The 27,746-nt window shown below is 34.7% G+C and overlaps 1 protein-coding gene across 2 annotated transcripts in view; it reads right to left on the reverse strand.

The window, feature by feature from the left end:
- Positions 1 to 26,700, reverse strand: part of E23 (Early gene at 23) — a 555,031-nt gene extending 528,331 nt beyond the window's left edge. Inside the window, exon 1 of one of the 2 annotated variants that reach the window (XM_069849063.1) lies at positions 26,191 to 26,700. In XM_069849063.1, coding sequence (XP_069705164.1) covers positions 26,191 to 26,294 — 104 coding nt within the window. In that variant the 5' untranslated portion in view covers positions 26,295 to 26,700. The remainder of the gene's footprint in view (positions 1 to 26,190) is intronic. The other variant, XM_069849065.1, reaches the window with a different exon arrangement.
- Between the last annotated feature and the right edge of the window lie 1,046 nt (positions 26,701 to 27,746).

Raw genomic sequence — 27,746 nt, forward strand, 5'->3', positions numbered from 1 at the left:
AACTCACTTTAATGCAGTCGTTTGCAGTGTGTAAAAGCCGTCGTGGGAGTCTACCAGCCGGCCAGCCGTTGTGACGCACGTATCAAAATCTCGAAGCGGGGGGGGGGGGGAAGAAAACTGACACAAAGTAGTTGATAAAATTATGCAATCTGATTTGTTATGATCGTGGCTAGAACAGATTGCTTCAAACTGTATTACCCTGTGTGTCTATATAACACAATTTACTACACCGTGTTTTTTTCTTATAGATTATTGCCATAAAAACATGTAAAAAACAATGAAGAAACAATTTAATCAGTGGTTCATGTTTATAAATTAGCAGGCTTTGATAATTTGTAAGCAAGAAAATATCAGGCTTTGACTTAGCAAACCTAACTGACGCTCTCTTGTTTTATAAATTGTCAAAGCCTACTAAACATGACTCACTGATTGAGTTACTTCTTTTTTTTTTTCTGTTATTTATACTCGCTTTAAGATCTCCGATCACATCGCGATTTAATCTTTGGTTGAAATCCGAAGGCCTCTGTACTATTGTTGAGACTGGTTCTATTGTTGTGAACTAGATGGCGTCTGTAGATATAATTTACTGATTTGTTCTAAATATGATTTCGGTGATGAATGAAGCCGGTTATATTCAGGAATGTTGTGACCCGAATTTCCTGGTATTTGCTTTACGATTGAGAGAAATCCCCGAAAAACCTCAACCAGGATTCAATCCGACCGGAAATCGATCCCGGGCCCTCTGTACCACAGAGGTGATCAGGAGTTACTTCTTTATTGTTTTCATACATGAGTTTCTAATGGCAATGTTAAGTCCCTGTGTTCTACACCCAGAGAAACACACAATATGAGAAATCAATTATTCGTAAATACTATCTTCCTTATATGTTTCACAGGAAAGTTTTATAAGGGAAAATGTTAAGGAAGTAAAATGCATATAAATTCAGTAACAAATACAGTATTTCATTTTCTTAATAAGTTCAGAGGAATTAAATAAAATTCTGAAAATAATTTCATTTGCCTCTGGGTTTTGCCGTTCTTAATGTATCAACAATGTTATTTAATTCTGTGTCATTTCTCCTGCAGTCCTATGAAACACGATACTAAAGCTGTAAAATATAACAAATAAAACAAACAATTGACTATAGAAGAAACAAATGTAAAAATATATTATTTTAATGTACCGAAGTACATATGATATTTCCATGCAGATATTCTGCGTCATCATACGATGAAAGAGTAATGGAACGGAGAAAAATTCTTTCCGGCGCCGGGATTTGAACCCGGGTTTTTCAGCTCTACGTGCTGACGCTTTATCCACTAAGCCGGAGAGAATTTTTCTCCGTTCCATTACTCTTTCATCGTAAAATGTAAAAATGTTAAATAAAGCAAATGTTTCAACCGGAAAGCATTGAGAGATGCTTGAGGGTTAACAATGGATTTAAAAAAATAAAAAAAAAACTTACATTTTAGAATTTTTATTTATTTCCTCTGAACTTAATTCGTAACACGTACAGAAGGTCGTACAGAAAAATATGAGCAATACTTTCAATTTCAACAATGTAACAAAAATGATCATATGATCATAATCTACAGATTCTACACATATTGTGACGTCATTAACTTCTATCATGTGACCAAAGCAATGTTTGCAAAATGGTCGACAACGATGGTTCGTTTCAACAGCGTGCTGTCATTAAATTCCTTGTTAAAGAAGAAAAATCTGCTGCTGAAATTCACCTCAGACTTCAGCGTGCATACGGAGATGTGTGCATGGGTGCCAGCAGTGATGGGAGATGGTGAAACATTTCGAAGATGGGAACACGAGCATCCAAGATGAGCCTCGTAGCGGTCGCCCTCGAACTGCCTCCACGGAACGCAACAATGAAAGAGATGGTCAGTTCTGGGATGCATTTTCGTTGAATTTCTTGAACCTGGACAGACCATAAATGCTGTGCGCTATATTCAGACAGTTTTGAAGCTCCGTCGTGCATTGCGCGAGAAACGCCCTGCAAAAAAAGATCATCCTGCAACACGATAACGCTTGGCCTCACACTGATCGTGTCACCGTGGAGAAAATCAGAACATTTGGGTGAAAAACTCTTCCGCAATCTCCCTACAGTCCCGACTTGGCACTCTCCGAGCTGCGAGGCCAACGCTACGAGACGCTGGAGGACATCCGGAAAGCAGTGCGTCAGTGTCTTCGGGAAGATGAAACGGACTTCTACAGCAAGCGAATTTTCGAACTTACAGAACGACGGGTAAAATGTGTGCAAAGAAATAGTAACTATGTTGAAAAGTGCCAGAAAGTCTGTAGATTAAGATGATGTACCTGGTTTGTCTAAAAAAATAAAAATTAAGACTTATAACAATGACCCTCGTATAATGAGAAAGACATATCACCTTCGTAACACACGTTTTTTTTTTTTATTTTGCTGCCAGATCCCAATTTACATTTTTGAGCGACTCTTGGAACAGCCACAAAATGGCTGCGCTCACAAATGAGGTCTGATCTCCATTCTCGGTGTACTAATTACCCTCTATTCCCATACGGCCGGCACCCACATAAGTATGACCTTCCTGCGTCTTGTTAGTTCAGAGAGGATGTCGTAATATTCCCAGAGATGCACAGACTCAAAAGTACAAAACTCACAGCTTGGCTGTCTTACATAACAATAACATTATCCTGGCGCCCTTAAAACCTTTTATGCTCGACCATACCGAAATGTAGTAATTATACACCTGGTAGCAGTCCTTTAATGCATGTCATTAAAGTACACCTACTCATTAAAGTTCAGATGTTCAGCCAATGACAAGTCAGCTTTGTACCGTTATATCGATTATTCTCGGATATGCAATCGAAAGACAATTAGCAAAAAGTCACGGAGGCTGGAAATCCAATACTGTCGCAGAAGGTTATGTTCTGTTACTATAATAATTAGCGTTAATTGTAAATAATATCCAAATAAATTCAATTTGTCATCTCGTTTTTCAATTCTAAATCAATTTCCAGGTTATATCAGAGTAATCTTCATCTTATTCTCTGCCAAGGTCAATGACATTCGGCCTCGGAAAAAATCAATAATTTCGCGTCTGCGCACATCTCACAATTCAGGTCAGTTCGCACATAACCATAAGAAGACCTAATTTTAAATAATTTCAAGTTAGAAATATGATCGAGCATAAAAAGTCTTATGAAACTTGCCTATAATGGTAATTAAGACGCTCGTATGAAAATTATAAACGATCATAAATGCGTCTTAATTACTATCATTATAGGCTCGTTGCATAATGTACTATTATGTACAATAGGCATATTTTAGATGCAAAGACGAGAACTTCTGCTGGAAAATTTGGGACAGTTACTTACTTACTTACTTACTTACTTACTTACTTACTTACTTACTTACTGGCTTTTAAGAAACCCGGAGGTTCATTGCCGCCCTCACATAAGCCCGCCATTGTCCCTATCCTGAGCAAGATTAATCCATTCTCTATCATCATATCCCACCTCCCTCAAATCCATTTTAATATCATCTTCCCATCTACGTCTCGGCCTCCCTAAAGGTCTTTTTCCCTCCGGCCTCCCAACTAACACTCTATATCCATTTCTGGATTCGCCCATACGCTAAAAACCCATCACCGTAAAAAAACAGCTTGTTACGAATCCTTCAAATTAGCCTCGGAGATAATGGAGAAAAAATGGGAGTATAAGGGTACAGTGCATCAGTTATTTATAGATTTAAAAAAGGCATATGACTCGGTTAAGAGGGAAGTTTTATATGATATTCTTATTGAATTTGGTATTCCTAAGAAACTAGTTCGATTAATTAAAATGTGTCTCAGTGAAACGTACAGCAGAGTTCGTATAGGTCAGTTTCTGTCAGATGCGTTTCCAATTCACTATGGGCTAAAGCAAGGAGATGCAAGGAAATGCCTGTTATTATTCGGTTGAGAAGCTTTTATCATCCAGTCTGCTGTCAAAAAATCTAAAAGTTAGAATTTATAAAACAGTTATATTACCGGTTGTTCTTTATGGTTGTGAAACTTGGACTCTCACTTTGAGAGAGGAACATAGGTTAAGGGTGTTTGAGAATAAGGTGCTTAGGAAAATATTTGGGACTAAGAGGGATGAAGTTACAGGGACAGTTTCTTAAAGCTTTAAATAGACTGAAGTAGGGATTTACAAGGACTTCACATCAATTCATAGACGGATATGAATTTGATTAATCTAATTCCTTTCAAGTTGTTGGGAAAGAAAGAACGTATCCGTGTTCTTCACTGTTATATATTATGTATATTCAGTTGTTTTCTATAAATACAAATTATTCTTCATAGCGAACTATTAGGCCTATGTGGAGTCACTTGTCTTGCACCAAACACAAACTCTTCTTCATTATGACCTAGTATAGACAATTACTTTTTTGTATGAAACGCAAACTGTTCTTCATTGTTGTCTATTATGTGCAGTCACTTGTTTTGTATAAACAGAAACTGTTCTTTATTGCTATCAATCACGTGTTGTCACTTATTTGGTATAAAACACAAACTAAACTTCATAGTCAACTTTTATGTGCTGTCACTTGTTTTGCATAAACAGAAACTGTTCTTTATTGCTATCAATCACGTGTTGTCACTTGTTTGGTACACAAACTAAACTTCATTGTCAACTTTTATGTGCTGTCACTTGTTTTGCATAAACAGAAACTGTTCTTTATTGCTATCAATCACGTGTTGTCACTTGTTTGGTATAAAACTCGAACAAAACTTCATAGTCAACTTTTATGTGCAGTCACTTGTTTTGTATAAACAGAAACTGTTCTTTATTCCTATCAATCACGTGTTGTCACTTGTTTGGTACACAAACTAAACTTCATAGTCAACTTTTATGTGCAGTCACTTGTTTTGTATAAACAGAAACTGTTTTTTATTGCTATCAATCACGTGTTGTCACTTGTTTGGTATAAAACACAAACTAAACTTCATAGTTAAATTTTTATGTGCAGTCACTTGTTTTGCGAGAAGCTCAAACTGTTCTTCAATCAGAAAATATTTGAAATAGAATTTGTACCTGTAACATTCTACACGCTCAATTTTCTAAAAGCAGTTATCAATTGTTTATAACGCGAAGAGAAAGTTACTTTTGTATCAAGATGAAATTAAAGTTAATTTATGAGATAAACGAGTTTTGGAGGGAGGAAGAAAACTCGCCATCTCCGTCCTGCGCTGAGCTGAAAGCCTCACTTAAAATGTTTGTAAAAAGTATTTACTGAATGCTTATTCCGGGGCTAATAAAGTATAAATTTTAAGCGAAGTAATTGCTGGAAGTGTAAGAGCTGTTCTTAGAATGGGGCACGACATAAATTGTATTATTTCTGAGAGCCAATTAGTGGGTCTACTTAAGTTCATCTTAAACTGCATTATGTGCCTTCTAACGACACCAGCCAAACCTGGGGAGTTACATTAGACGCGAAATAGACGTTATAATGGGTAGTGAAACAGGGATGATGCCACCGCTTAGAATTATGGAACTTTGTAAACCCGGCAACGGAATAAGCAGCAACTCGTGTTTATGTTATGTTTATGTTTAAGGTTCATTGTGAATTCACAATTAACATTAAACATAAACATATGAGTTTGCAGACAGATTATATTTAATGAGAACATTCACAATTATTTGACATTAAACATTACCGTTGGACGATAACATGAAAGTCTGCAAACTCTAAAATTTCAGGTTTATGTATAAGCAATCGTAATAGCTTTGAAGTACCTGAGTTTTTGAATGTACTTCACTCCCACCCCTTCTACTAATGAAGTTCAACCGTCCTCCATACAGAACCAAGGCCGCATGTAAACACTACTGAGTTAGTAAGTATAGTACGTTCCAGAAATATGTTCGCGTTTTCCAGTGACGAAAGACCTTTCAATATTGAATCATATTTTCGCACAGGTACTGTCCGTTTGCCTACGTCGCATCCCGATTTCCCGCACCTGCTTCTGCTCGCCCCTCTTTAAGAGCTGGGCTGTCTTAGCTCTTTTCTGAAAACATTAATTTCTGTTAGGAATTGGACGCTTACGTAATATTATACAACTGTTTAAAATAACTTAAATAAAAGGGCCTCGTTAAGTAATTAATTGTCACGTGATTTCCCCCCTTTCCACGATCCTGCAGCATAACCACTTGGACGGACAGTAGATAGCATGTCTGAGTTATTTTATCTGTGCGGTTCGGGCAGGAGTGAAGATTGAATTTACAGTACGTAAGGTACTCTTTTATAGAGTAGATACAGAATTATTTCAACATGAGTTACTAGTACGAAGGACGAAACTGGCAATTGGAAATAGATGCAATAGTCTATAGTGCGATAATATGCACAAAAGAACTGAAGCCTGTATCGAAATGAACGGCCACCATTTTAAAAAATGTGTTTAAATATCCATATTATGATTATTTTTCAATTTAACTTCATTCTCTATATTGTACGCTAATGTGCTGTAGACAGTATAATATACACTGCATAATGAATACGTCCACATGGACAGCTCAGTTCGTGAGTAAAAACACTCATTGTTAATACTGTACTGTATTTTGATTAAACAAAAACCTAATGAAAATTATGGAACTCAAAATTGCGATATTTCCTAGTTTACGTAAATGGATGAACTACTTTTCTACCCTCCTATACCTAGTAAAGTGATTTGTTTGTGTTTTACTCCAGTATCTTCGAACTAAAGTCGTGGAAGGGGATAGCAAACGGTGTTTCCGGTTCTCTAAAGGTATAGCTAGGTTAATATTAAAAATGTTAGTAAAAATAAAATGATGTCCCTGTATGAGCTACAACGAAATACCACAGTCTAGTAGCTATATAGTCACGAAGCTCAATACGTAGTAAATATGCATCCATAGATAGTTGCTAACCACTAGGATCGCTAATATCGCCTCATTACAGACAATGCGAAATAGTACCGGCACAGTCTATTGTTCCTAGCACCCTGACAATTCAAGCTTCGTGACTGTATATACTAGACTGTGGAAATACGATAAAATGAAGTCGTCGTTATGTTTCCATGGTTACTAAGTATTTTTGCGATTTTGTTTATGTTCCCATTGTAAATGAAAACGTAAACGTTAACCTCACAACAGCTGTAGAGTAACTGATAGCGCGTCTGACCATGAAACGAGAGCGGGACAGGGTTCAAATCCTAGTTGGGATTTTTTTCTGGGGTTTTCCCTCAACCAATTGAAGCAGAATTGCTGGGTAACTTTCGGCGTTTGATCTCGGACTCACTTCATCATCATTAATTCACATTATCATCATCCATACAATAGCCCGGGTGCTGTACTTGTACAAGAGAGCGGCCGTTCGACTACCCAATCATTCACAGAATAGGAGTGGTAAGCACAATAAGCCTTAGACTGCAGTGTAAGCCTTCGGGCCCGTCCATACAAGAGAGAGAAAAAAAGCTTTAACTTCAGAATGAAAGCTTTGTCGTAAAATTAAAAATCGTAACACCCGGAGTTTGATTGCTGGGATAGGAAAGAGAAATTATCCCTCTCATTAGAAGAGGTGCATGTCACGTGTTTACATTGCTCTCTGTGGCCTTCTGAAATGCTGGGTTTTACTAAACATTAATTTTAAAAACAGAAAATGTAGATCTACTATAAAACCAAAATGATATTAATGAACCATCAATCAGTAGATATTATCTCAGGAAATTGAAACCTCATGGCTTCAGAGGAAAAACATCGCAGTTCGATGATGTTCCCTTTGCAATTTCTTATCTATTCCCTATTTTCTTCCTCCATTTGACGTTCTTCCTTCGATTCTTGTTCCCGTTGTTGGCTCAAGTCCAACTTTTATTCTTTCTACACAACACTGCATGGAGACAAGTCGGGCTAGGTGATATGAAGTCTTACTATATACAAGGCATCACATTTACATCGAAAAAAAACATCCATATTACAGGTTGGGTTCGAACCCAGACCGTCGTTTTACACAGTCTTAACATTGCGCGTCGTTTCGTTAGTCCAATGGTCACCAAGCAATTAGCGCTGGATCAATTCAATTCAATTTATTTGGCCATTAGACATACAGTTTTAGGCTTCGTCAGAATACATTGAAAAAACATATAAATATTTTTTATGCTCGACCATGCCGAAATGTAATAATTATACACCTGGTAGCAGACCTTTAATGCATGTCATTAAAGTACACCTACTCATTAAAGGTCAGGTCTTTCAGCCAATGACGACTCAGGTTACAACTGTTCAGCCAATGACAGGTCAGCTTTCTACCGTTATAAAACCGTAAGTATCGATTATTCTCGGATATGCAATCGAAAGAGAATTAGCGAAAAGTCACGGAGGCTGGAAATCCAATACTGTCGCAGAAGGTTATGTTCTGTTACTATAATAATTAGCGTTAATTGTAAATAATATTCAAATAAATTCAATTTGTCATCTCGTTTTTCAATGTCTAATTTAATTTAAATATTATCTCTGTAGGTTCTTATGGCCTAGCAAGGTCACTGTGAACATCTGTTCCTCGGAAAAAATCAATACTTTCGTGTCTGCGCATATCTCACAACATACGGGACATTGGTCAAGGTCAGATACAAAGAAAATTAATAATATCAAGTTAGAAATATGGTCGAGCATAAAAAGTCGTATGAAACTCGCCTATAATGGTAATTAAGAAGCTCGCATGAAAATTATGAAAGTCGCTTGCGCTCGTTTGATAAATATCCATACTCGCTTCTTAATTACTATCATTATAGGCTCGTTGCATAATGTACTATTAAAAACACTAATAAAAGAAACAGTAAAATTTAAGTAATACAATGAAAACATGAAATAATTTGAAACTTTTAAATTGAAGAAAACTAACTAAATTGCTATTAAGCTTATTTATTAAAATACAATTTCATACAAATTTGTGTTGAAAAACTCAGCAACAGGCTAAAAAGGATTATTTAATAAACAATTGTAAAATCTGGTTTTGAAGCTATTGATTGGTAATTTATAATATTGATTTGGGAGCTTTTTTTTTAATTGGGTTATTTTACGACGCTGTATCAACATCTAGGTTATTTAGCGTCTGAATGATATGAAGGTGATAATGCCGGTGAAATGAGTCCGGGGTCCAGCACCGAAAGTTACCTAGCATTTGCTCGTATTGGGTTGAGGGAAAACCCCGGAAAAAACCTCAACCAGGTAACTTGTCCCGACCGGGAACTTGGGAGCTTATTATATAATCTCATCCCCATAATTAAAAAGTTTGTGTTGCTCTTGTGTAATCTACAATATGTAATATTAATTTGTTCTCTATTTCTAATTTCATGATCATGTATATTGGCCACTAATGAATAATTGTCGATATTTTGTCTAGTGTAATGTACTAGATCATATATATACAAATTAAACGATTGTTAAAATCCGTGATTGTCTGAAAAGTGGCCGAGGTTCAAGGGTTCAAAAACCAGGTCGAGCGCGACAAATTTTAAAGGACGAGAAATTCCTTAGGACGACTTCCTCCAGAGGAAAATGAAGTTAGTGTCCTGTGTCGTACTAGACTTAAAAGAACACAGTTCCTGATAGAGGATATGAGGCACTATTAGTCGATTATTTCTCGCCTAGGTTAAATATCGATGCAGAAAAACCTCTGTGGCTAAAAGTGTCTTTAAACAAATGACGATCCCACCGCACGTAGCTCTGTGCTTCTTAACCGTTGCACAGTAACCAAAAGTTGTCAGAGTTAAGTGTCGTCTGATGGAGTCACGAAACTACGGAGGCAATAACTTCATCGACAAGACGGTCCACGAATAGTAGGGTAAATTAGTCGCGTTAGGAATCACGAATACTGGGTGTCAGCGTAACGGTGCCTGGGATTCTGACCTACATGTGGGCCACGCTGTGCGAGTTCCTCAGTTCGTGTCTCATAGTCTTCATATACAAAATTAAAATTACCATCACTCTGTTAAGATTTTATCATAAAAATCGTAATAAGTTTATATTACAGGCACACAAAATGACACAATACGAAATAATAATTCAACATTAGTAGCACCTAAATGTCTCACATCTGCTGGTCTAAAGCATAGCATTAATTTTGGCCCTCGGTTGTACAATGCTTTAACTAAATTACACCCAGAACTTCTAACACGTAACCCACTAACATACAACAAGAAAATTAGAAACGTGTTAATATCTTCAATTTGATTAAATAAATTTATACCCTATGTGTATGAATTAATCAACCTATATTATATTTGCATTGTATAATTTCGGAATATAGCCTATATTTCTCATGAATTTTCCTACTTTATTCACGTACAATATTATTCTTCTCTATGTTAATATTATATTATATAATAACATTGTAGCTGTAATTTTAATTTTAGTTCCTATTTTATTTTATTTTGTATATTCCTCTTATATTAATAATATATTATATTATATAATTTCATTGTAGTTGTAATTTTAATTTTAGTTCCTATTTTATTTTCATTTTCTATATTCCTCTTATATTAATAATATATTATATTATATAATTACATTGTAACTGTAATTTTAATCGTAGTTTATATTTTATTTTATTTTCTATATTCCTCTTATATTAATAATATATTACATTATATAATTACATTGTAGCTGTAATTTTAATTTTAGTTTCTATTTTATTTTATTTTCTATATTCCTCTTATATCAATAATATATTATATTATATAATTTCATTGTAGCTGAAATTTTAATTTTAGTTCCTATTTTATTGTATTTTATTTTCTATATTCCTCTTATATTAATAATATATTATATTATATAATTACATTGTAACTGTAATTTTAATCGTAGTTTATATTTTATTTTATTTTCTATATTCCTCTTATATTAATAATATATTACATTATATAATTACATTGTAGCTGTAATTTTAATTTTAGTTTCTATTTTATTTTATTTTCTATATTCCTCTTATATCAATAATATATTATATTATATAATTTCATTGTAGCTGAAATTTTAATTTTAGTTCCTATTTTATTGTATTTTATTTTCTATATTCCTCTTATATTAATAATATATTATATTATATAATTACATTGTAACTGTAATTTTAATCGTAGTTTCTATTTCATTTTATTTTATTTTCTATATTCCTCTTATATTAATAATATATTATATTATATAATTACATTGTAGTTTTAATTTTAATTTTAGTTTCTATTTTATTTTATTTTCTATATTCCTCTTATATTAATAATATATATTATATAATTTCATTGTAGCTGTAATTTTAATTTTAGTTCCTATTTTATTTCCTATATTCCTCATATAATATAATATATTATATTATATAATTTCATTGTAGCTGTAATTTTAATTTTAGTTCCTATTTTATTTTATTTTATATATTCCTCTTATATTAATAATATATTATATTATTTTATATAATTTCACTGTAGCTGTAATTTTAATTTTAGTTCCTATTTTATTTTATTTTCTATATTCCTCTTATATTAATAATATATTATATTATATAATGTCACTGTAGCTGTAATTTTAATTTTAATTCCTATTTTATTTTATTTTCTATATTCCTCTTATATTAATATATATTATATAATTTCATTGTAGCTGTAATTTTAATTTTAGTTTCTATTTTATTTTATTTTCTACATTCCTCTTATATTAATAATATATTATATTATATAATTTCATTGTAGCTGTAATTTTAATTTTAGTTCCTATTTTATTTTATTTTCTACATTCTTCTTATATTAATCTGAACTGCGACCGAACACGAGCGCTGCTCATTCAGTCCTCAAATTTTGTTAATATTACTGTATCCCCTTTTTATATTCATTGTATTATTTTATTTCTATTGCTATTGTTGTAATTATATTCTGTATTCTGTATATTTAAATTTAAATAATGAATAAATAAATAAATAAATAAAAAGTCTATTTCAATTTTTTTCTTGCACTCGAAACTGTATCTTTACACAGTTCCAGAAAAAAATAAATGCGCCGCCTAATTTTACTAAGTTTTAGGTATAACGCATTGCGCATGAGCAGTAAACAAGAACAACTATAGGGCCTACGCTACTTGTGGGCAGTCTTGCGAAGCTTGTTGCCTACATATAGGAGGACTGCTACCAATAGTCGGCCATTTTTTAAATTCCGTATCTGTACATATTAAGAGTTACCAACGCGTTATAACGAGATCTTTATTAAGAAACATCCAGCAGTAACACTATAATACTTTGACCGGCTGAATATCATTCTACAAAGTTTACCGATCAAATTTTTGTGCACCCTGTGTGTTACAATTGCCAAGCAGGTTGGTTCTCTGTACAAGGGAAAGTCACACAACACGGAGTCTTCGCTTCTTCCTCCCGCCATATTAAGGATGTCCTGGAGCTGAGTGAAGATCTTCCTTGCGCTATGATCGTATTAGGATCTCCGAGCGCCCCGATGTATGTATAAAACTTAAGAATCTCTCGACAAGCTCTCTTCGATGATCTCATCTCTTAGTTTTGTAAGTTTGAGCGTCATTATGCAGAACAAACAGAATATTCTGGAGTGGAATGCGAAGACAATCCTCATGAAATAATTAGTGACCCTGTGTGATCAGACACTAACATGCATTTCCAATTAGAGATGATCGCATTCTGCGAGCACAAAGAAACATTCTGCTCCCGTCCTGATCAGAGAGGAGAGAGACGTACATGGACGGCAGCAAAATTCCACGAACAGAAAGCGCTGCCCGAAGTCTGTCATATTTCTGAAGGATGCGCTATGGAACGAACGAAGTTACGGCATTCCAGATATATACAGGGACATCATTTTATTTTTACTTCAATTTTTATTGTACCTGAGGTTTTGAATGTACTTCACTCCCACCCCTTCTACTAATGAAGTTCAACCGTCCTGCACACAGATCCAAGACCGCATATACAGTCATAGTAGCCTTACGGTCATAGTAAACAGTACGTTCCAAAAATATGTTAGCGTTTTCCAGTGACGAAAGAGCTTTCAATATTGAATCATTTTAGCACAGGTACTGTCGTCCATTTGCCTACGTCGTATCTAGGTTTCCCCCACCTAAATGTTTTGTTTCCTGTGGGGGTGTGTTTGTGTAGTGTAATATGAAGTCAAAGAGTGTGTGTGTTCTGAAATTGAGTTGTGTGTTGAGAATTTCACTTGGATGTGTTTTTGTATGTCTATATACAGAGGTGTGAAAATTATTAGAATAATCTTAATTTTAAAGGTTTTTTTAATAGTTCCTTCACAAATATTCATTGAATTGATGAATATTGGTATATAATATTACTATACTGATGTAGGATATATTTACTACTAACAATGCCGGAAAGCATTGTTGTACATTGGTATTTTTCTTATTTTACAATTGTTATGGGAATTCAGAAATTATTATATTATGTTGGCGGAATTGGAAACATCAAAAATTAATTAAGAAATGCTTTAAACAAATTGTTCTTTGCGTTTACATTGTTGTGAAGGTTCAAATGAACGTATACATCTGTTTTGTGCATATAATTTTTTATGTTTCCAATTCCGCCAACATAATATAATAATTTCTGAATACCCATAACAATTGTAAAATAAGAAAAATACCAATGTACAACAATGCTTTCCGGCATTGTTAGTAGTAAATATATCCTACATCAGTATAGTAATATATACCAATATTCACTAATTCAATTAATATTTGTGAAGGAACTATTAAAAAACCTTTAAAATTAAGATTATTCTAATAATTTTCACACCTCTGTATTTCGTATTGTTCTAGTGTGTTTAGTTTCTGGCTTTTTGGTTGGATGTGTAGAATTTCCATGTCTGTGTTGATGTCTCTGTAGGTGTGGTTAGCATTTGTGATGTGTTCTGTATATGACTCCACATTACACTACACAAACACAGCCGCACAGGAAACAAAACAAAAGGCGCCAAGACCAGCAACAACCAGTTCTGAAGAAGGCCAATAACAGGCTGAAACATGTTAAGCATGTACGGTAAAATTTAACACGAGAAAGACATATAATAGCCTACATGAATGTTATGATTTATTTAAAGACGCTCGCAACTGCAGAGGTTATATCAGCGTCGCCGGATGTGCCGGAATTTTGTCCCGCAGGAGTTCTTTTACATGCCAGTAAATCTACTGACATGTGCCTGTCGCATTTAAGCACACTTAAATGCCATCGACCTGGCCCGGGATCGAACCCGCAACCTTGGGCATAGAAGGCCAGCGCTATATGAACTTGCCGACCAGGTCGACCATATAATACATATTCCGAAATAAAAATGGTTGAAAGTTTTATACATTTGTTTAATAAAGACTATTATTATTTAATTGCCGAGATGAGGCCGTAGATGCGCGATGAGATTACCTGAAATTCGCTTTACAGTTGGAAAAAACGGCGGAAGAAATCCTGAACACGTAATGAATCCAAATGAGTTTGGAAGACCAGCCTAGTTCGCTACCTCTGTGCTAGATCTGTGGCAACTAAGTACTACATTACGATTTGTCTTTCTTTTCTGCGATCGTTCACAATTGAAATTAACGGCAACCTTAGGAAGGGGGAGACTGAAAATAAATTAATTTTAGAAGGAGCGTGATGAATGTCATAATTAGGGATCGGATTTTTATGTAATATCAAGGTGTGAAATATGTACATATTTATGTAAGAAAAATAAGCTGAATATGTACCAAAATATGTAAAATCGTGAAAATATTTAATATCAATATCTGACAGGTATAGGATAGGTAAGACTCTCCAGTTCTGATTTCATAGAGCACCCGAATTTTTTTACCGCACACTTGACACATTACTATTTTTCCATCTGTAGTGAAAGCTTCGTCCATCGCAATCTATGATTTTATTTTTGTCGTTAGGGTTGAAGATACAGGGGCCATTTTAGTTAGTTAAAAGCAGTAGATAAACTCACTTGCACTTTATACTGTAAGTACTAAAACTAGAGAACTGAGTGAAATGAATGACACAACAGTACTGCAAGCACTGTTTCGCTTTACTGGATTAGGAGAAAATAAGAGGAGATGTGGGACACATGCATTTTAGCTGCTCCCTGTAAGAAACAAGTACCTACTAAAACCTCAAACTATAGGCATTTACAAACTGTTGTTTGAAAAGTGACATTCCTGTCTCATTCAAAAGGGTAGGATTATTCCAGCCGAGAGCCATACTTTCTAATTGCTCGGAAAATCCCATTTCCGTATAGGTCTACTAAATTTAAAGTAAAGAGGTCAAGCAATAACCAGAAAAGCTATTTGTTTTAGTCTTTCAACATCTTTCCAGTTTACTTCAGCTTCTTTTCAAAAGTCGGCTACTTTATTGGGGCTCATGTCAGACTTGACACGGGTTTTCCCTGGAAGGATTAGGAAGAGGGTGAGTAAGGTTGCAAACTGCATGGGAACGGCTTGTTAAGACGTGTGCAGAACAATTATAGTTCGAGACAAATCATGTCGTCCTCGTCCCACTTCACCGAATGAAGGCAACGCTACTTTCTGAATGATTTTTACAATACAAGGTAGTTGTATGAGAAAGGTTGCCTTTTGTTCACTCATATTTATAGTGGGCGGTATGGAGTGAGTGCCTCTTTTACTTCCTGGAACTAAGGACGTTATGTTTCGTCTCGAAATATATCCTTTCTTGGGTAGGTAAAAAGGCTTTTTAAATCTGTGTATTTCAAATTGTAAACTTCCCTAACAGAAGTTTTTTTTTTTTTCCTTTTTAGAGAAGTAAAAATGAATAAACCTCCTAAATATGTAGATTTATATAATATCAAGCCATAAAATGCAATGTGTGGTAAATATGTAAAAATATGTAGTATCAAATTTTAATATATTAATGATAATTACAAGATTCGCAAAGATTTGTTATTTATATACGGTTAGGTTGAAAGGAATATAATATGTAATTGCATAAAAATCCGGTCCCTAGTCATAATAGGAATCAATTTGCAATGAAATGCATTATTTGATACACAAAATTTGCACGCGAGAAGTTTGAAGGCAAGCAACATGTCCGCCCGCGGATGAGGGGTTAACCTCGACTAACATGTGTTGGCATACGGCGACCGGCATGCAGGTATGTAACACCCGAAATGCCCAATCATGGCTTTCCGAATACTGATGACCCATCCCAGGCTCCAACTAACACTCTATATGCATTTCTGGATTCGTCCATAAGTGCTACATGCCCTGCCCATCTCAAATGTCTGGATTTAATGTTACTAATTATGTCAGGTGAGAATAAAATTTTATGTACCTTTCTCCATCCTCCTGTAACTTCACCCCTCTTAGCCCCAAATATTTTCCTAAGCACCTTATTCTCAAATACCCTTGACTTCTGTTCCTCTCTCAAAATGAGAGTCCAAGTTTCACAACCATATAGATGTACCGGTAATATAATTGTTTTATAAATTCTAACTTTCAGATTTTTTGAGAGCAGATTGGATGACAAAAGCTTCTCAACCGAATAATAACAGACATTTCCCATATATATTCTGCGTTTAATTTCCTCCCGAGTGTCATTTATATTTGTTACTGTTGCTCCAAGATATTTGAATTTTTCCACATCTTCAAAGAATAAATTTCCATTTTTATATTTCCATTTCGTACAATATTCTGGTGACGAGACATAATCATATACTTTGTGTTTTCGGGATTTACTTCCAAACCTATCTTTTTACTTGCTTCGAGTAAAATTCCTGTATTTTCCCAAATAGTTTGTGGATTTTCTCCTAACATATTCACGTCAACCGCATAGACAAGCAGCTGATGTAACCCGTTCAATTCCAAACCCTCTCTGTTATCCTGGACTTTCCTAATGGCATATTCTAGAGCGAAGTTAAAAAGTAAAGGTGATAGTGCATCTCCATGCTTTAGCCCACAGTGAATTGGAAACGCATCTGATAGAAACTGACTTATACGAACTCTGCTGTACGTTTCACTGAGACACATTTTAATTAATCGAACTAGTTTCTTGGGAATACCAAATTCAATAAGAATATCATATAAAACTTCTCTATTATTATTATTATTATTATTATTATTATTATTATTATTATTATTATTATATAACAAGCACTTATTTCCGGGAAGAGATACGAACCTGGTGTAATAGTCTATACCCGGTTCGAATAGCACTTCAGCAAATTAGTTAAAACTGTTATGAAAATCGTTTGTCTATTGTTTGCATCAACACATAACGACTAGCATTGAGTGACAAACAAGTCCAGCAAAATGTAAAGCGACAGAAACTCCTACAAACGAATCCACTCCTACGAGAACAGCTCAGAGGGGAGAGACTGCTTTTTGTGCATTAGGTCATGGCAACAAAGCGCAGTTTCGTCCGATATTTTTTGTCAACGTGACAAGCTGAATGTTACACACTGAAACAAACTTTCGGTCAGTGCAAGTCTAGATAGGGAGTGTGTGTCCAGTCGTTGTGTATATAAAAAAGATGACGGGCTATAAAGTGAATCGTTCCCATAGCAACTATATTCGTTCTTGCATGATATAGGTCTAAACGGAATACAATCTGAAAATACGACCTGTTTACTCAATTATTAGAAAGCTTACTTTGAAAAGAATCTTGTTTCCAAATTCATCTGCCCATTCTTACACAACGGAGAAATGGACGTTATCAAAAATGAACGAAACAATACCAATTGTTAAGAAATTCAAAAAGTCCACACCTGTGGAGTAACGGTTAGCGCGTCTAGCCGTGAAACCAGGTGGACCGGGCTCGATTCCCGGTTGGGGCAAGTTACCTGGTTGAGGTTTTTTCCGGAGTTTTCCCTCAACCCAATATGAGTAAATTGGTGCTGGACCCCGGACTCATTTCACCGGCATTATCACCTTCATCTCATTCAGACGCTAAATAAAGCGTTGTTGATAAATTGATAAATCAATCAATCAATCAAACTCCTTTATCTCCTCATGAGGAGTATAGGGTATTCACAAAGTGCCTCCATCGGACCCTATTTGTAGCCAACTTCTTCACTTCGCTCCATGTTTTCCCCTCCCTAGGAATTTCCTCCAAAACTGTTCTCTTTCCTGTATTTTTTGGCCTTCCACTTGTTCTACTACCCTGGGGGTTCGAATCCAAAGCCATTCTTTCTACTGCTCCATCTTCTTTCCTGATTGTGTGCCCTATCCAATTCCACTTTCGTCTTTTGATTTCTATTGTGATTTCTTTCTGGTTTGTTATCTTCCATAGTTCTGAGTTTGTGATTATGTCTGGCCATCTGATGTTGTTGATAAAGCGTCGTAAAATAACCTACTAAAAAAAATTCACAAAGTATTAAGAAAAATCTGTCGAGAACAGAGCCTTGCATTAGATGACGGTGCTGATAATAATAATAATAATAATAATAATAATAATAATAATAATAATAATAATAATAATAATAATAATAATAATTCGTATAGTCAATACATCTATAATATGCCTAAAATAAGTCTTAAGGTGTGATTGAAAACTGAAGTGACCAACACTATCAGGTTGCCATTTTTATTTTTTTATCTTTTAAACTATTCCACAAATAATGACTAAATTTTAAAAAAGTCTGTGTATATAGCCTAAGCCTTGCAGCATATATAAGGCATATGAATTTAATTATAATTGGATGAATAGTTTAGCAATATTGATGAGTTTGTTTTTTAAATTGCATTTTCTTTTTTTCTATAACTAAAAACATTGGTTTTTCATGTACATTTTCTCAAAAACTAGCATAGGTAAAAGTTAAAATATTTTTTTCGTACATGTTAGGGGTAGAGAACATTTTATTCTCACCTGACATACTTAGGAACATTAAATCCAGACGTTTGAGATGGGCAGGGCATGTAGCATGTATGGGAGAATCCAGAAATGCATATAGAGTGTTAGTTGGGAGGCCGGAGGGAAAAAGACCTAAAGGTAGGCCGAGACGTAGATGGGAAGATAATATTAAAATGGATTTGAGGGAGGTGGGACACGATGATAGAGACTGGATTAATCTTGCTCAGTATAGGGACCAATGGCGGGCTTATGTGAGGGCGGCAATGAACCTCCGGGTTCCTTAAAAGCCAGTAATTAAGTAAGTAATAATACATGAATTAATATCGACTAATTTTTTGCCAATATATTAGCCCGATACGAAACGTGATGCAGTACCAGGTGCCAGAATTTCGCGGTGTGGTTGCAAGTGAGTGAGTCTTTATTAAAAAATGCAATGGTTAGTTCAGAATGAAGGAACCGACTCTGTCGCTCACTGACTCATTGAATCACTCACTCACTGACTCATACTCAAATTGGCTAAGCCTCACTCATCACCGAGGGCAGTGGGAATAATACAGTCGGCCTTCTGTTACGCTAATATTAGTTCAACTGTCATAGAGATCCACTTTTTTGCCTCGTGTGTAGTAAAGTGAGTGCAGAGTTTCAAGTCATGCGTGTTTTTCCATCTTGTTTTTCGGATCCTCGCCGCTGGAGTCCCGTATATCATTCAGAAAATATATCATGATGTTAAAGCTGACGAAAGAGAGATTTTCCATGTTGAACAAGCAGGGATATATTTGTCAGCAATTACCAGCATCTTGCCTGCGATCTATTACTAACGTAAACATTGCTGCTTCGCGCCGTATGCTCTACGGAAGGCTGCCGTAGCTTTCCATGATTTCGTGTTCTGGGAACACGCGCGACGGTCTATTGCCCCCAATAATAGTGTCGTAGCTCTGGTCTCACGCACGATGCCGATGTACAGTATTTTGCCACGTACTTCATGCGATGTGTAGTAGCATATCTTCTTCACTAAGTTCTTTCTGTTTATTTATTTTTACACATTTTCAATATCGCGTACTGAATTCTGTATTCCACATTGGTTAACGATATTCATGTTAAGGCTGGTTCACAATAAACAGGAAACGAGAATCGGAACGAAAACGAAAACGGTAAAATTGTTAAAATGTGTATATTTAAATGTGAGCATTCACAATTAACGAAAAGCTTGCCGGAGCCCGGCATCGGGAACGGAGAGTTGGCCAAGTTTCAACTTTGGCGTTCACGTTTCCGATCACAGCCCACTAGATTCATTCTATTGCCATCTAAAAGCTATTTTGTCGTCGTATATTTTGTAGCAAGAAGACCGTGACATAACCTATGCATTATTTTGTTCTGTGCTGTGCATCATGGAGCAAATTTTATTTGATGAGATTCTAATATTGAGTGTTGAGGAAAATCCTCACGTTTACGATAAGCGGCGCGCCTCGTATAAAGATGAGAAAATGAAGGAGAATACGTGGCTTTCAATAGCTGCATCTTTGAACACCGATCGGAAGCGAATCATATTTTATTACTGTATTGGTTGTATTACACACTACATATCCATGCTTCAATTCAATAACTACTGTTGTGTTCATTTTTGTTCTATTACAAATGTTTCTTCTCTAATTATTTTACGTTATGGTAGACTTAAATAAGGTTGTGATAATAAAGATGCATGGGCATATTTATAGTACCGTACCTAATGAAATGTTTCAGTTGAAATTTCGAAGTTGGTTAACCTGTGTTTATGTTGGCTGACTTGTACTCATGAGGGAACGCCATTGGTCAATTATACACAAATAACATCAGAATGCGTAATATCGACTTTACATATCGTTATTGACATGCATATCGATATGCATAGTCGTCTACGTTCTCGGTTTATTATGAATCAAACATTTTCATATTCACGTCCTCCGCTTCTCGTTTTCATTCTGGTTCTCGTTCCCGGTTTATTGTGAACCAGCCTTTATGTGGTTACAGTTGTTGCCACATCGTCTGCAGTTATGATATTGACATTTCAAGGGAAGCTTGAAGACTGAAACGATGAAAAATAACATTCTTCACTTTTAATTTCATTAAATTTGCCCCATTTTCTAGATAAGAATATATATATATTTTATTAAATTTCTTAATTAGGTATTTTAAATGGCATGTTCTGAAGCCTGTCAGGCTACAATGCACTAACACTAAAATGTATCTTTATCGCTGTTTTTCTCAAAACAACGTTCTACAAACTTCAATGTACCCTTTCTCAGAAACTGCAATTCCAATTTGATTTAAATCGTACCGATATATCTGAAGACACATTTATACTGCATGTTAAATATTCTGAAAGCGTTCTATTTTTGAAATACAAAAATGTTGCACATTTTTAATGTGATGGTAATTATTCCAAGTTTCACAGCCATACAGAACAACCGGTAATGTAACTGTTTTATAAATTCTAACTTCCAGATTTTTTGACAGCAGACTGGATGTTAAAAGCTCCTCAACCGAATAATAACAGGCATTTCCCATATTTATTCTGTGTTTAATTTCCTCCTGAGTATCATTTATATTTATTACTGTTGCTCCCAGGTATTTTAATTTTTCCACTTCTTCAAAAGATAAGTTTCCAATTCTTACATTTCCATTTCGTACAATATTCTGGTCACGAGACGTAAGCATATACTTTGTCTTTTCGGGATTTACTTCCAAACCTATCCCTTTACTTGCTTCAAGTAAAATTCCCGTGTTTTCCCTAATCGTTTGTGGATTTTCTCCTAACATATTCACGTCATCTGCATAGACAAGCAGCTGATGTAACCCGTTCAATTCCAAACCCTCTCCGTTATCCTGAACTTTCCTAATGGCATACTCTAGAGCAAAGTCAAAAAGTAAAGGTGATAATGCATCTCCTTGCTTCAGCCCACAGTGAATTGGAAACGCATCTGACAGAAATTGACTCTGCTGTACGTTTCACTGTCATGTATTATTATTATTATTATTATTATTATTATTATTATTATTATTATTATTATCACTACATGTTAGTGTAGTTATTTATATAGGTACTGTAGTCTACATTATTCGTATACACATTGTCTATTATTTATTATAATGTGTTAATTTGTTTTTATGAATTCGTTTTATTCGCACTTTATAGCTATAATGTGCAACACAGTTTACTATATAATCATACTGACTTAAAATGAAAAATCAATAATTATTTGTAAACACTGTCTTCCCTATATGTTTCATAGCAAAATTTTAGAATGAAAAATGTTAAGGGAATAAGAATATATCGAAATGCACTAAAAACTATTTTGTTTTCTTAACATATCCACAGGAATTAATAAATAAAATTCTGAAATGTTTAACGTTTTGCATTTGTTTCATCTAGGCCTACAGTCAATTGTTTTTATTTCTGTTGTATCATTTTAACACACGGTTTCACACATCGAGTTTCATGGGGCTGTGGTAAAAATAAAACAACAATAGCAAAAAACAAAATCCAACGCACGTTAAATTTTAAAATATCCTACAGATAGGTAACTTCGCAGTTCAGACAGGGTTGTTAAATAACAAAGTAAAAATGTAAAGCATTTCAATATAGGCTACCTTTTGCTATAATCGTAATTCAGTTGATTTTTTTATAACTGATATGTTTATTCTTGCACGCGATGGGACCGATGGCAGGCTTATGTGAGGGTGGTAATGAACTTGAGGGTTCCTTAAAAGCCATTTGTAAGTAAGATATGTTTATTACTTTCTTTCATATTATGTTTTTATTTAATTATCTATGTATTTACTTATTTGTTTGTTTATTTATTTATATTTATTTACTTATTTGTTTTATTATTTTTACATTTATCATTTACTCGGCTCTGAAGCAATAAGCAAATCCACGAAGCCCTGATCACTGGAGGTCCCCCCAACATAACAATGTTAGGAATTGCAACAGCTGATTGACTAAACATTAACTACAAGCAAAGCTACTGGTCGAGCAGGTGTCTCACCACGCAGTGAGGTGTTCGAATCCCGCTTGCAAGGTGTGAACTATTTTTTTTGTCGCTTCTTTTGTTTCAAGCGTAAATCTGGCACCCTGCTTATTTCACACTTCGGAGCTCTACCGTTTGTCTGTCTAGTACAGAAATGAGGGAACTACGGCTCGCGAGTCATACGTGGTCCGTGAGATCTTTTAATTGTCTACGTTTGACCACAATTCGATGGTGTTTGGGTAAAGGGAGATGAGTCATAAAAATGAGTTTTTTTATGATAGATGAAAAGAAACTTCAGACCTCTTTGCAAATAATTTTCTACACAAATAAAACACATCAAATGCTTTGTTTTTGTACACTCACTTGTAGAATTTAAGTTTTGTAGACACCTGGGGAAATAATTCCCTTTACCCAACACCATCGAATTGTTAACTAAAAGAAGGATTTAAAAACAAATATTGTTAGTCTACTAATGGATAGTGTTATTTCATAATCTACATAAGTGCGTTGTAACCAAGTGTTTATTATTTCCTGCAGTTACGTGTGTGGTATAGCTTCAAAGGGCTTCCAATATGGCCGTCCTAATATATATATATGAGGCTATCAAATGCAAAACTCGCCTTATCCAGGTAAAGTGATTTGTCAGAAAACAGGAAAAACCGTTATGGATATGGACAGTTTTGCATTTGATAGTAGTTTTCTGAGCTCTATGGAAGAGGAATTAGACAAGATTTGCACAAACCGACTATATCAGTAGGTACAGAGCTGTAAGAAGTACAACATCCCTTATGTAACTCTTTTTTTTTTTTTTTTTTAATTTAGGATAAGACGAGTTTTGCACTTGATAGCCTACAGTCAATTGTTTTTATTTCTGTTTTTATATGAAGACTTCTCAGGAAAAACGATGAATGTCACAGTTTTGTTAAGGTTGATGTCATTATCTAATTCAATGGATCACTGCGAAATTTAATGTTGTTCTTATGAAAAATGGTAAAAAGGAGAATTATCACCACGAATGCAGTAATTCTTTCCTTTATTTTCTATAGAAACAGCACTACATCTTGCGTTATAGACTCAATTAGATCATTATCTAATCCTTAACAGAAATGTGACATTCATCGATTTTCCCGCGAAGTCTTCATATATATATATATATATATATATATATATATATATATATATATATATATATATATATATATATATAATTTAGTGGCCCACAGAGAAAAACTTTTCCAATCTGGTGTCATATTACAAAAGCTGAAACTAATCATATATTAAGTAGTGGAAGCTTAAATACTGTAGTATATGCATATAATGCAACGACAAATAATATTTAGACTACTCCATTTCCGTACTAATAAACTTTGCTAAATCTGAACCGTTAGCAATGCATTTCTAACGAAATCTCAGCACTTTTTTTACTTCAGTTCGCACAGTTTCGTGCCTCTCCGAACTGACTTGCGCTGCTAGCCCACAAAACTTTTATTTGATGTTCTGTCTCCATCGCAAAGACGAGTCTTCACTATATTGTAATTCTGAAAAGCAACATTTCTAAAACACCCATTACTGTCTGATTTTTTGTTAATGTTACTAGCGTTCACATTGTTACTGTGGATGGAATAAAATTTTAGTCGATTTTGGTATACTGTAAATATTCTTCGTACTCATTTTTTGTGCTTATGCAAAGCTATTACAACAAACTATTAAAATATATCGTTTCTTTTGATATCCTGCCCTATCATGTTAAAATATCCAGTACAATATGTCTTATTATTTCTTACTAGCCGTACCCGTGCGCTCCGCTGCACTTGTTAGAAATAAATATAAAGTAATTACATAATTAAAATAGGACATCTGGTCCAGGGATCATTCGTGTTTTATAGAAGGATAAATCGTTTAATATGTTACTTAGTGCAATGATAATTCCTTTAACATATTTCTTAATTGTTATTATATGCAAATAATTAAAATATGATCATTTAGTTCAGAGAACATCCGTTTTTGGTGCAATTTGGTCCCATCAAAATTTTGCTTGGAATGAAACGTATCGGAAATCATTTTTAAAGAAACTTTTGTTATGCAACATTTTTCACAAAATCAATAATAAGCTAGATATTTCGGTTTATTTAATTCAGACCCCCTTATAACCCCCCTTTTAAATAAAGTATTTTGAATGCCATATAGCCTAAAATCTAAGTTACAACGAACTTAATTTATATTCCAATTTTCATCGAAATCCCTTCAGCCATTATCGCGTGAAAAGGTAACAAACATCCAGGCAGGCAGACAGACAAAAATTTCAAAACAGCGATTTTTGGTCTCAGGATGAATAATTATACATGTAACACCAAAATTACCAGAAAAAGTTTGGCTATAGATTTATTATTATTAATAGATATAGACTTATCAAACTTCGTTTAGTTAATTACAGTTCCTGATCGCATTACCTCCCTACTTAATTGTCTAATTCTCATACCTATAGAAAAGGAGAGACATAGATACTGTTTCATAAAACTGCATTAAAGTTATTTTACGAATTTACGTATATGTGAATAAGTGACTGATATATTTCTTGCTCGAATGTTAATTAAAAATATCAATAAATTAATATAAACTCTTCCGTAAATGACCATTCATGCGTAATAAAATTTTATTGAAATATCTTTCATACATTTTCACACGTAAACAAATTATAGATGCATTTATTAAACGTTTATTGATATTAAATAAGAACGAATATTCTCCTGTAACATTTTTAATTGTCGACATATTGCTTTATACGTTTAATTGGAAAACAAATGAATGACGACTTTCGTGAAGCTATTTAGCAACACAGAGGGCGTTGATACTATTCACAGAATCGTGCTAATATTTATTTTCGTGCGATGTTAAGCAAATAATATGCATTACAAAATCACGACAATTTTACGACTTGTACGACAAAAGCAAGCATTTTTGTAAAACTTTGCGAAAGTTTCTTTGATACGTAACAACTAATGTTTCATCTCAATTTATTACGCGCTTATTTGTAAACAAATGACTGATGTTTGGTTTAAAAAGAAAAACAAATGAAGAAAGATCTGTTCCATAAACTGTCGTTAATGTTTCCAATGCATTTGTTAATATATTATAAATAAATCACAGGCACAATTTGACGCAAATTTATGATGTACGAACATTCCAAGGAATTCACTTATTGTGTTACTAAACTAGCGCAGATCAGATAACCAGAAATCCCGAAGACTCGGCCACAAGAACGTCGGAAAGCTACTCCGACAACCAGTTTACGAAAATGACCTTACTAAATCACACTAGAAGGCTAGTGACCTACATGAATGGCTCTTACTGACCTCTGAATCTTTGTAACGGGGCGCACCATCACTCTCTTCTCGTCTTTAGGGAGCCTCAGGTAGTCTTGGTCACCCAGCAGAAACAGGTCCTTGGAAATTATCATCTCCAGGCAAGCCAGAGCCCGAACCAAAGATGATACTCAGCGGTGATCTGTTGCACGGTGATAATGATGAATTGGCAGTGGTGAAAGTGGCAGTGGTGGTTGTATTAACCCAGCCTACAGCTGACAACCGGTCCACTGTTGTCAGTTCGCCATAACTTTTTTTGTATATATTCTTTATATTTAATAAATAAAAAAAAAGAGGTAAAACTTTTAAAACTTGAGGTCTTTGTATAATTAGAACTTTACACAACAACACTTTGTATCAATAAAAAAAAACAACACGACAACGTAAAAGCCCCCCTACCATGTATGCTGATGCTTGTACACACTTCACTTGAATCCACGCGCGGGCTATATCTCCGCGGCGCCGGCACCCGTTCGACTGAGGCTGTCGTCGATCTACAGACGTCCATCTAACGCGCCACCAACCCACCAATAGAAAGCATTCGTGCGCTCTCGACCAATAGCGAGCGTGAGGCCGGCCGAGGGAGAGACAGTAACACCGCTAGCGGCATCTGTGGGACCTACGTTGAGCTACCGGTGGTTACGTAAAGCGACAGTGTCGGTTTCACGTAAGGGGGAAATATAAATCCGCGACAGGAGTAGCTACAGTGCGTGCACGATTAATTGATAGATTTAACTTATGTCTTTAAGGTATAGGCGGAGAGAGAACCGTTTCCTTGGAGGGGGGGGGGAATCCCCATATAACGAGGTTACGGGGGATATCATTTACTTACTCCCCTGTTATAGCTTGACCGTGGTACAGTATATCGGAATATGATCATTTAATAATAGTAATATACGTTACAAGAGCGGTATGTTGACGTTTTCATGTTCGAGGAAAAGATTGAAAAAGCGAAACGTAGTTGAGCTTTTTTAATTTCCGAGAACATGAAAACAAACATACCGCTCGTGTATCGTACTTTATTTTGTGCGAAGATCGTTTATTACATACCTGAAAGACGAATTTCTAATTAGTTGCAATGAAATCTCCTTCTTGGTTTCTGTTTAATGACGCCAACTTCGGAACACCAAAATATCTTTCTTCGACATTGTTGCTGTAAAATGTTTTCTGTGTTTACTATACTCCAGCAGGCCGTGATATACGTCTGTCTTTTTTTTTACCCCAGTCTATAAATGCGAACTTAAACAAACGGTAAGGTTATGTAATGATTTATTTTTCATTTTAATATTTTAACAATATTATTTATATAACATATTGCAGTAATAACATCGGCATCTGGAATCTTGTTGATTTTTTCACGGCTTCCTTAATGTTACTCGTATCAGGAATGCAATAAGTTTCGTGGAGTAGTAGATTTTACTTAAGTTTTGCAAATATTTAAAAACAATAATTAGCATTGCAATTTAGGTGAAATTGCAGTGGTAAGTTTCCAATTTATAATTATTACTATGTTAAACGTCTCTAAAAATAATATGTTAAAAGCCTAA

Source organism: Periplaneta americana, chromosome 16 (genome assembly GCF_040183065.1).
Source record: "Periplaneta americana isolate PAMFEO1 chromosome 16, P.americana_PAMFEO1_priV1, whole genome shotgun sequence".
NCBI classification, from domain to species: domain Eukaryota; kingdom Metazoa; phylum Arthropoda; class Insecta; order Blattodea; family Blattidae; genus Periplaneta; species Periplaneta americana.